The following is a 9,997-nucleotide window of genomic DNA, read 5'->3' as shown; positions in this document are numbered from 1 at the left end:
GAGGACGTGCGGGAAATGAAGGAGACCGGGAGGTAAGGAAGGAGATCATGAGGAAAGGAAGGAGATCGGGAGAACGTGTGGGAATGGAAGGATATCGCGAGGACGTGCGGGAAATGAAGGAGATCGGGAGGGCGGCTGGAACTGACGGTGCAATCTGCCACACGGTTGCCACTTACATATTCCGTTTTCTGAAACCTATTTTTTTTAATTTGTGAAATTTTCTGAAATTTGGAACATTATGTTGAAATATATGAAATTTTGTCTAAATTTGTGAATTTTTTTTGCAATCCCTAATAATTTTTTAAAGAAGGAAAAACAAAAGCAGGAAAAAACAAGAAGAAATGAAAAAAAAAATAGGGGCACCCAGCTCGCACATGGGCTTGTCCAAAATCGCGTGCTGGAGGAGGGCCCGTCGAGGAAGGGCTCGGGGAAGCAAGAGACGGAGCAAGAACGCGCCGCCGCCGCCCGCCGCCTCCTCGACGCCGGCGTCCTCCTACGGCTGCCTGCCGTTCTCCCCCAGGTGATTCTTCCTCTCCCCTCCCCTCCCCTCCTTTCCCCTAGGTTTTCTTGCCTCCTCCCACCATGGCTACCTCCCACGAGCACGGCGCTGCACTGACACCGATGAGCTCCTGGGCTCCTCCCAAGTTCTATCCTCCCGACCTCACCTTCTACCCCTGCTCCTCCTCCCTTCGACGCTCACATCTAGGCTGCCGGAGCGACCTGCAATCTTTCTTTTTGATACTAACGACCTGCAAGAAAAAGTACTCCTAGGCAGCCAATCTATCTTTTTGATGGTTTCTTCAACTGCAAGTTCATTGAATTTACAATGTGATTCACTGGTGGCTGTCAATGTGTAGGTTTTGCAGTTGTGCTGATTTTAAAGCTGTGTGCTCCCTCACATGAATCTAGTGGTCAGTCATTTGACTTGTGTTGAACCTCATTACTTCGTTAAAACTTTAGTCTGTTTCTACATTGAACTTTGTGCTCAGTCTTTTGTGCACTGAACTGTCCATGGTAGATAACCTAGCGATCGATATGTAGCAACTGTCTATTATTGATAGAAGCTACTCCATGTTCTAATGTTAACCTGTGGTGCAAATAAGCGTTGCTGTACTGTTCCATCTTTAAGGGCCATAATTAAATTAGTTCTAGATATTGGATTATCGGATACTTTGTTCAAAAAATGTGTCCTTCAAAAGCTAAATATGTATGGTACACTCGTTCGTACCAGTGTCTCTTTGGAAAGATTGTTTGCTGTTGTGGACACTACAATTGTTTTATTTAAGAAGCTTTCAATTTTTGACTGTTATGTCAAATATCAGGCAGATTGAATTATATCCCCGCTCAAACAACTTTGAACATGAAATAAGCTAATGTTGTTAATACGCCTAGAATGGAACTAACACTAACTACTTTCAGCTCATGCTAAACACGTGCTTTTTTTTTTACTACTGACTTTGTTTTAGTTGCTACTACTAGTTCTGTTGCAGAGAGCATGCAACAGCAGCCTAAACTGAGTATATATCATTCTCTCTCATTTTCTATGGTATAGAAGTTAAGAGGTTGATGGGTCTACTGTGCCTCTTTTGCCTGTACTAATGTGCTCTCAAGGAAGTAGTTAACTAGCATTTTTTTTCTCTCTGTAAAAAAACATCAGTGCCTAGCAAGTGCCTAGTCTGTTTGATACATCTTAGTAGCAGTAGTGCATGCCAAGGTCAAGTATATACTACTACATGTCATTTGTTGAGGTGAAGTTTATATTCTGGCCAGCTTTCCTTTGTACCTCTGTTCTTATCTTTTCTTGGTCACAAACATGTGCACGGCTGTTACTTGTAATAATGGATGGTATAAATAAAATTTTGTAAATCTTGATAGTAGTCGCATGGAAAATGTATTTTTTACTTTGTGTGTACAATTGGAGGGAGTACTCAAAAGAAGCAAGCATTTTACATTGATGCATGCCCAAGCTTAATTTTGGTGAAAGAAACTTTTCTGCTGGGGAGTTTGGGATGTGTTACCATCTCTTCCAAGTTTTCTATATTAAATGTCTAATTCTCAGATTTTTTTTGAAGGTCCTAATTCTCAGATTGGTAGTATTAAACATCTTGTTCCGTAAACTGCACTGAGCATGTCGAATAGTGGCAGCTTAAGAGATGGTACATGAAACTGAAAGAACCATGTTAACTCGTCCTCACCTCAGACTCTCTCTAGCATAGTATCTGCTGTGACATAACCACTTTTTTTTTGCTGTTTCTTTACCTTCTTTCATGTTTTCAGATTGCTACCAGAGTAAAATCTAGTGTCATGTTTTACTTAGTCGAACTTCTGAGGATTGGGAGTGCGCTTTTTGTTCTGTGCGAATGGAAGTCTTAGATGGATATATTTTCTTTCGCTTTGGTAAGCTTAAAAGGCCCGGATGGCCATGTAGATTTGGGCATGTTCATGTGCTACATTCAGGGAAGAGAAGTTCAGGTCATCCCTTCCCTTAGCCATGCAGAACGGCTTGCAGATTCTGAATCTCTTGTGCCCTGCAGAATCTAAGTTTCTGCACTTGAGATTTTCTTTGGCCCTGCAGAATCTATGCAAAATTGTCTTGATGGAGTACTATCTTATTAGCAAATTGCTTTAGATAACCAGTCCCATTTCTTCAGTCTTGCTCGCCTCGCAGAACCCTGACAAAACCCTAGCCGGTCTCTGCCGGGTGCCGCCACGTCCACCATGGCCGCCGCCGCACATGGAGGAGGAGGAGAATTTATGAGCTACGCCGACATCGAGGAGCAGTTCAACAACATGGCACTGGAGGGTCCGTCCGCGCAGGACGGCATGGTCTGCATCGTATCCCTGATCATCTCCTGCCTCCCCCCACCCTTGGTCCCCGCGCCCGAGGCCGACGACTCCGATGACGACCACTTCTCCCTCACCTCCTCTGACTTGGAGGATGCCGACGCCGACGGGCCCGCGCAGGATGGTGACGGCCAGGACCACTTCAGCCGCCTCCCGCGCAACCTGCTCTCCAACATCATGTCCCGCCTCCCCACCAAGGAAGCCGCACGCACCATGGTCCTCTCCACCCGCTGGCGCTGCGTGTGGGCGGCGAGCCCGCTCCTTGTCGACGACGGCCACTTCAGGGCCGCCGAAGGGCACAGCGTCTTCGATGCCGTGCGCGGCATCTCGCTCTGCGTGGCCGCTCACCCTGGCTCCATCCGAGCTGTGCGCATCACCCGCACCTCCTTCTACGAGCAGGAGTACGCGCTCCAGCGCCTGGTCGCCGGCCTCGCCGCCAAGAAGATCCAGGACCTCATCCTCTTCAACCGCCCCTGGCCGATCAACATGCCGCTCCCCGATGATATCCTCAGATGTGCCTCCCTCAGCCGCCTCTACATAGGCATCTGGAACTTTCCGGACATTCCCACCGCTCACCGGCCCGCCTTCCCAAACCTGCACGAGCTCGGCCTTTTCCACTCCATGGTCGAAGACAAGAAATTCAACGCCTTGCTCGCACACTGCCCTGAACTGAAGATCCTCTCCTTTGCCCTCTCGTACAACTACCCTTCGTGCCTCCGCATCAAGTCCCGCAGCCTCCGTGTGGTATTGGAATGGGTATGCACCTTTGATAAAATCATTGTTGACGATGCCCCCTGCCTGGAGCGCCTGCTCTTCGAAAGCTTTTCCGAGCGGAGGAGGCCCGTCAAGATTGTCCATGCGTCCAGGCTGGAGGTGCTCGGGTTCTTGGACTTCCAGCTCCACGCGCTCGAGATTGGCGGCACCGTCATCAGGGTAACTGTGTCTTGCAACTTTCGTGATCTGCACCTAAATTCGTTACGTGATTGTGCAACCAAATCATTTTCTGATGTTTAATTTGCCTCAATGGCAGGCTGGGATGACTATGAAAGATGGCGCCATGCTGCCAAGTTTGAAGATACTGGCTGTCAAGGTGCGGTTTTCGCACGACAAGGAGGTCAAGATGCTGCACACTCTGCTCAGATGCTTTCCTTGCCTCGAGACGCTCCACATCATGGTAGTATCCGCGTCATACCTGTTCATCCCTATACTTGTTCATCTATTGTGGTTCAAGATAATAATATGGATGTCAGCTTATTGGAGTACTTGCTGTTCATTGCTATACATTCCAGATTGATAATATAGGTATCTGTTCTTGCACTTCTAATTGTACTTGACTGCATATTGAGGATTGATATGCTAGAAACTGACACTGTCTTTTACTCAATTCCAGTCCATTCCATCCTGGTCAGCTGATCGGGGCGATTGTGCTGAGGCCTGGAATCCCATGGGCTCTTCCAACTGCTTCTCTCATCTTAAGACGTTCGTCCTCCATGGATTCCGAGGCCTGGACCGTGAGCAGTTGTTCGTCAGTTACATACTGGAGAAGGGGATAAAGACCCTGGGCATTGTCTGTGGTGACAGTGATGGTGTGCTAGTGAAGGGCAATGCACCATCAGGTGGAAGCAGTGGCAGTGGTATATCTGTTTGCCCCGCCACCAGTTGCTGGAGCTTTCAGCACGCCATCAACTTGTCAGTGGAGGACCCCTTCTGCGTGTTGAGGCGTGACAAGGCCCGCATCGCTTCTTTTGCTGAGGCAATGAGACTCTGCGCTAGTTTGGGTTGTTGATGATGGTTACTTATGCTGCCGTGTTTTCACACCGACAGGCTTACTTTACTGTGCCAAGGATGTGTTAGCTACCTGTTCATAATTTTGCGGTGAAGTGAGAAGGTGAAGGTCTGGGAAGCTACTTCATAATGTTGCACTCTTGAGTTCTCTATGGGGTTGACCATTAGGATTATGAGTGTGGAAGTACCTTGGCTGTATGTTGTTTTGGGCCTCTTCGGCTGGTAAAAGACCTATTGGCATCCGCATTATATCTCTTGCTGATATCCTGATGTTATTTCACGTTTGTTCTTTTGCTGTTAAGTTCATAGCTTGCCTAGTTCCTGCAATGGAATCTGTTTCAGCTGCGTGGAAAACACAAATTTAGCCCTATGCACAACCCTGTCATCTTTCGGTTTGTAGACACTGCAGTCTGCAGATCCATTTGTAGCCAAGTTCCTTCTTGAGGCACGAAGGGTTATGTCTGATTCTTTTCTGAAGAAACTTGGGTATCCTTTTGCAGTGCAATGGCTGATCCGATAACAAGCCACGTTTGAGGTATCGAAACTGCATGATCTTCAGTTGGGGATGTCGGTGCTTGCTGGCGGCCCCGTACAGGGCCGTGACAGCGGTGGCTGGAGCGATTGGTGATTGATTTAATTCATCTGATTGGAACCTTGGACCATGTAACGCAATTGCTGTTTGTATAAATCGTGAGGTACGCACGCTATATATCATTTTGATCCTTGGAGGACAGGCAGAGTCATTAACCTTTTAGCTCTCTGTTTGTATGGCTGAACATAGAGTGTCAGGGCAGGTGAGAAGTGGACGGGAAGGCAGGCTGTGTTCGTGCTCCGTCACTTGATTTCGACTGAACTGCACTTGGCATCACAGAAAAAATAAATGAAAGGAATAATCTAAAAGGAAATAAATATTGCATTTAAGTAGAACATTTCTTAATGATGATGTATGAAATAGAGTTTTAGCATTTCAGCAACATTTTTCCCAGGACAAGTACATGAATGAAGGAACAGGAGCATACGCCAGTTACAAATAAATTTATGATGTATCTGAGACGAAGTCTTGTATCACAGTCCGTACCGCAACTGGAATTCTCACTGAGTGGGCACTTCCATCGGACCATGTGATGCTCCCAAAACTATACCCGCCCTGCACTCTCTGCTTCGCCGTGAGTGTCACCCTGAATGTTGCGCGTGTACTACCACCTTGGGTGAAACTAATAATAGATGGCTCCATCAACACGGCTACCCCTGCGGGAGCCTCAACAACCACTCGATAAGTCGCTTCCACCGGCCCGACATTGGTGACGGTGCGCGAAACTGTGACATTGTCCTTTAGGTTTGGCACGGCGATTGATGGGAGGTTGAGATTGAGTTGGTAGGACTCGCAGCCGTCTAACAATCCGAGGGTGCAATTGAAGAATTTGTTATACTCCTTTGCATCCACGTCATAAACCAAGCCAGGATCGTCGGCCCTGTCTGGGTCTATCTGGCCGCCGCCAAAATCAAAAGGGTCAGCTAGTTTTCTTGGCACCCCCTCAGCTTGGATCGGCATACCGAAACGATCAGTCACTGAAGCTGCAAGAAGTTTAAGTAATGATGGAGTCTGTCTTATGCATATTGTGACGAGGTACTTAGAATATTAACTTTACTATATTGCCATGTTTGTACCTGTGGTGATAATGGCAGATTTGATCATGGCAGGTGACCAGTTAGGGTGAACCGACTTGAGCAGTGCAGTGACCGCTGAGACATGAGGACATGCCATGGACGTCCCGGACAACAACACATAGGTGCCACGCACTGCTGCCAAGATGTTGACTCCCGGTGCAGCTATATCAGGCTATTCGAACATGTACATGATACAAGTCGTAAGTATTCAAACAACTAGAGAGCCTAGGTACATAGCGAAGTGCAACCTATTTTTCTTTAACTAAGAAGAAATACATACCTTGAGTATGGCTGAAAACGCTAGGCTAGGGCCTCTCGACGAGAACGAGGCGACCCTCGGTGACAACACCTCATTTCCAACAGCGCTCATGGTAGGTGACACCTTCACCACCGGACTCCTAACATGGCACATGACCGACATGAGTTAATTATTGCACAAGAAAATCAACATGTGTTCACCTTGCCTATCAACCTGACAACATATGCTCACCCTGTCATATCCCAATATGAAGCAATTCTATGTGCTACCTCAAAATCCACGAGAACACAAGGCATAATGTTGTGGCACGTGGCCACACTGTTGACATTATTGACGGAGTACTGTGCGAAAATGAGGCCCTTAGCACCGGCCTCCAAGGTACGGTTGATGGCATTGCGAAGTGCCACCCGAGGCGAGGTGAGAAATGCCTCCTCTGGTGCATAGCACAATACGATTTTGCCTGTGACATTGCTTGATGCTAGTGTCTCCATGTCACAACTGGATAAATGTATCAAATTCGGTATCATTCAGAATCAACGAATTGTGATTATACAAAATGTGGAACTACAAATCAAATGTGCCAAGTGGCTTCTTTATTTCATATCACCTCCTCGCATGAACGAGGGCCTTAAAGTCGTTGCTGATCACAGATGCGTTGTAGTGAAGAGATTGCCCCTGCATTCGAGATAAAAACACGAAAAAGTTCACCTTTGTCTTTAGACACGTAGAATTGGCCAAGTAGTTATTTTTAAGAGTAGGTGATTAATTAAAACAAGATCATGGTTTCCATAATGTAATTGTGTTTACGTTGTAAGGTTTTATTGGACTTTGTAGGATGTTTTCATGTCTTGGGGTAATTATGGAAAATAACTGCCAAAAAGTATACACATATAACAAATAAAACTATTGCAAGGTATAATTAATTCTTGATTAAAAATCAGTTTGAGTGTAAGCATCTCAAATAATTAAACTGAATTTTAAATTGACTGAACTTTCAAACCTTGGCATGTGCATGCAAACCATCTCTTCCAATTATTGATTAATTAGTTGTATACGAAACAAATATTGGTAGGTGCACGTAGAAAAAAACCCAGAACTGCCAATGGTACACAGGAAAATAAAAGATCATATTACCATATTAAAACTCGTTGTACGAAAAAACTTATGCAGTTCAAACTGTCTACCAGATTTCAAGCTTTTTCACCGCCAGATTCCATACAAAAAATGCATATAGTAAATTAGTAAACATCATATTGGTTATCAAGCAAGTAATGCCTGTTTCAACAAATGTGTGCCTGAATTTGTTACCCTATTTTGTAGTCTAAATCTTTAGTCCGGTTCAAAATTATTTTCACGGGTGAATATGTACCAACTATTCATGGTTTAGATGGTCGTACCTAAAGTATATGATGGCTCCTTTGGTTTGCAGGATCCTAAAAACATAGGATGAGGAAAATACAGGAATATGATAAGAATGCATGTGCAAAAATAATGTATTCCTAGGAAATCTGCCAACTTGGGTGTTTGTTTGACAGGAACTGAAAAAAATACAGGTTGCCTAATAAATTTGGTTAGAGATGCACCTCTATGTTGTCGATGTTAGGGTCTCATCACACACATGTGCAAAAGCATGTGGGATATGACACACATCAGAAAGGGGTGCATCAAATGAATGGTGTGTGATGGCATTTTCCGATATAAGAAATCTTGATGCTTCCGAAGGAAAATTCATTGTTGTTAATTGAAAGATTTTCTCTGGTGCCACCAATCTCTATTTTAGTCCAGACCATCTCTATTAGCTCTGGTACATTTGAGACTAACTCTTTTACGCACTTCCGAGCACCTCTCGATTTGTTTTAGCCCAGTGTCTCAGAATAGGACCAGTATTCACGAGAAAAATTCTATCACATACCTCCGAGTTGAGACTTAGTTGTTTTTGCACTGATTCAATTGTGAGATTTTCTTTGTTGACCTTGGTACCTCGGAGAATCATTATCTCCCTCTGAGTAAGTTCTCTTACTAGCAGAAATGAACTCCCTTTGTGTATGTGTCTATGTGTAATTGGATCTTTGAAAGGCTTACTTTGTCTTCCCAACTGAACATTCAAATTTTGAACAAGTCTTGAAGTACCAAAAAACCATCCATGACTACTGAGATAGTTGCTTTTAATCGTGCATCAGTCGAATCTGCTTTCACCATACCCCCCCCCCCCCATGTGTTAGATAGCACGTCTTGAGATCCTTGGTGATAGTGAATATCTTAGAGAGCAAAAACTCTGAGAGTACAATGGACAAACTCCTCCGTTTCTTGTGCTACATACCTCTTTGCTTCAAGCTTATCTGTGTGTGTGCGCGCGAGAGAGAGAGAGAGAGAGAGAGGGAGAGAGAGAGAGAGAGAGAGAGAGAGAGAGAGAGTCGATCAGACATCTCTTGGAGACTTCCTCAAAGCGACTTTGCATTACTTGTTATCCTTGGAGGGTGTGAACCTCCTAAACTGTTAGGAGTACATGAGAACCTTCAAGGTGTAAAGCAATCCAGAGTTTGTGCATGCCCCATAATTGCCTTCTTTGTGTAGGATCAACCCGGAGTGAGGCTTTGCCCCGGGTGGTATCAAGCCACTGTGGCCACCGACTATCTGAACATCAGAAAGCATCATATAGTTTTCAATCATATTTGGCTACTGTGACTTTCTTAAGATCCCACATCAAGATGATAACTGGAACACTGCTTCATGTGTAGGGTAAAAAAGTCATGTTCTAGCCTTTATTGATCGGGCACTGTAGCGACAATCTTGTGTTGTTATCTTCTTCAAGGCGTTGTCTCCTTACTGATCTGATGACCTGTAGTGGTTGGTTGTGATAACAAGGATAAATTTTTTTGTCTTGGCCGTTTCCGGCCAAACGTGGTGACGCCAGTGTGAGGGTGTTTAGCCTTCTTGAAGGCGTTGCGGCAGAAGAATTCGACTTAGTTAAAGTTGTTATATTTATATCTTGTAATGGTTCTGCGGTAGCTATCTATGTTCTGTACTCCATTTGTTGATGACTTTGTCCTCATTGTGTTGCATCAAGCTTAATAAAGCTGATTGTATGCATCACAATGATGTAGATGCCACAAGTTTCAACCTTATTTTAGAAAAAACTAAAATTTGGAGTAGTAATTTTTGATAGGATTATTCACCCCCTCTAGTCCATAACCTCGGCCCTACAACCTCACATCAAGTACATGCATATTGTGTCTACAACATCTTATATGTGCCAACAAAAAAAATCTTATATGTGTCTGCCTAGGCGATCATGTACAATGATCAGATTCACAATTTGGGCCAAGCCGTACGCATTGAGGATATTAAAAGGGCAGTTCTATAGTACTTCCTTCGTTCCAAAATAAGTGTCAACTAAAATCACGACACATATTTTGGAACGGAGAGAGTAGATATGATTCA

The 9,997-nt window shown here is 44.7% G+C and overlaps 2 protein-coding genes across 7 annotated transcripts in view; one reads left to right on the top strand and one right to left on the bottom strand.

Moving 5' to 3' along the window:
• Positions 1–400: 400 nt before the first annotated feature.
• Positions 401–4,904, top strand: LOC119315180 (F-box/LRR-repeat protein At5g02910-like). Of its 5 annotated transcripts, none has more exons than XM_037589851.1 (5): positions 401–520; positions 858–911; positions 2,669–3,777; positions 3,875–4,018; positions 4,235–4,904. In XM_037589851.1, exons 3-5 carry the CDS (start codon positions 2,719–2,721, stop codon positions 4,628–4,630), a joined length of 1,599 nt encoding a protein of 532 aa, XP_037445748.1. In that variant the 5' UTR covers positions 401–520; positions 858–911; positions 2,669–2,718; the 3' UTR covers positions 4,631–4,904. The 5 variants fall into 5 exon arrangements, with proteins under 5 accessions (XP_037445748.1, XP_037445747.1, XP_037445745.1 ...); XM_037589850.1 differs by having other exon boundaries at positions 2,652–3,777; XM_037589848.1 differs by having other exon boundaries at positions 858–3,777.
• Positions 4,905–5,226: 322 nt separating this feature from the next.
• LOC119315178 (subtilisin-like protease SBT3.9) overlaps positions 5,227–9,997 on the bottom strand; it is an 8,318-nt gene continuing 3,547 nt past the window's right edge. The window contains exons 7-15 of one of the 2 annotated variants that reach the window (XM_037589847.1): positions 9,071–9,190; positions 8,469–8,651; positions 7,164–7,231; positions 6,788–7,054; positions 6,578–6,695; positions 6,298–6,469; positions 5,870–6,204; positions 5,830–5,832; positions 5,227–5,523 (exon numbers count right to left, since the gene is read on the bottom strand). In XM_037589847.1, coding sequence (XP_037445744.1) covers positions 5,464–5,523; positions 5,830–5,832; positions 5,870–6,204; positions 6,298–6,469; positions 6,578–6,695; positions 6,788–7,054; positions 7,164–7,231; positions 8,469–8,651; positions 9,071–9,190 — 1,326 coding nt within the window. In that variant the 3' untranslated portion in view covers positions 5,227–5,463. The other variant, XM_037589846.1, reaches the window with a different exon arrangement.

Source organism: Triticum dicoccoides, chromosome 6A (assembly GCF_002162155.2).
Source record: "Triticum dicoccoides isolate Atlit2015 ecotype Zavitan chromosome 6A, WEW_v2.0, whole genome shotgun sequence".
In the NCBI taxonomy this organism is placed as follows: Eukaryota; Viridiplantae; Streptophyta; class Magnoliopsida; order Poales; family Poaceae; genus Triticum; species Triticum dicoccoides.
This window is presented reverse-complemented; position numbering and strand designations above follow the sequence as displayed.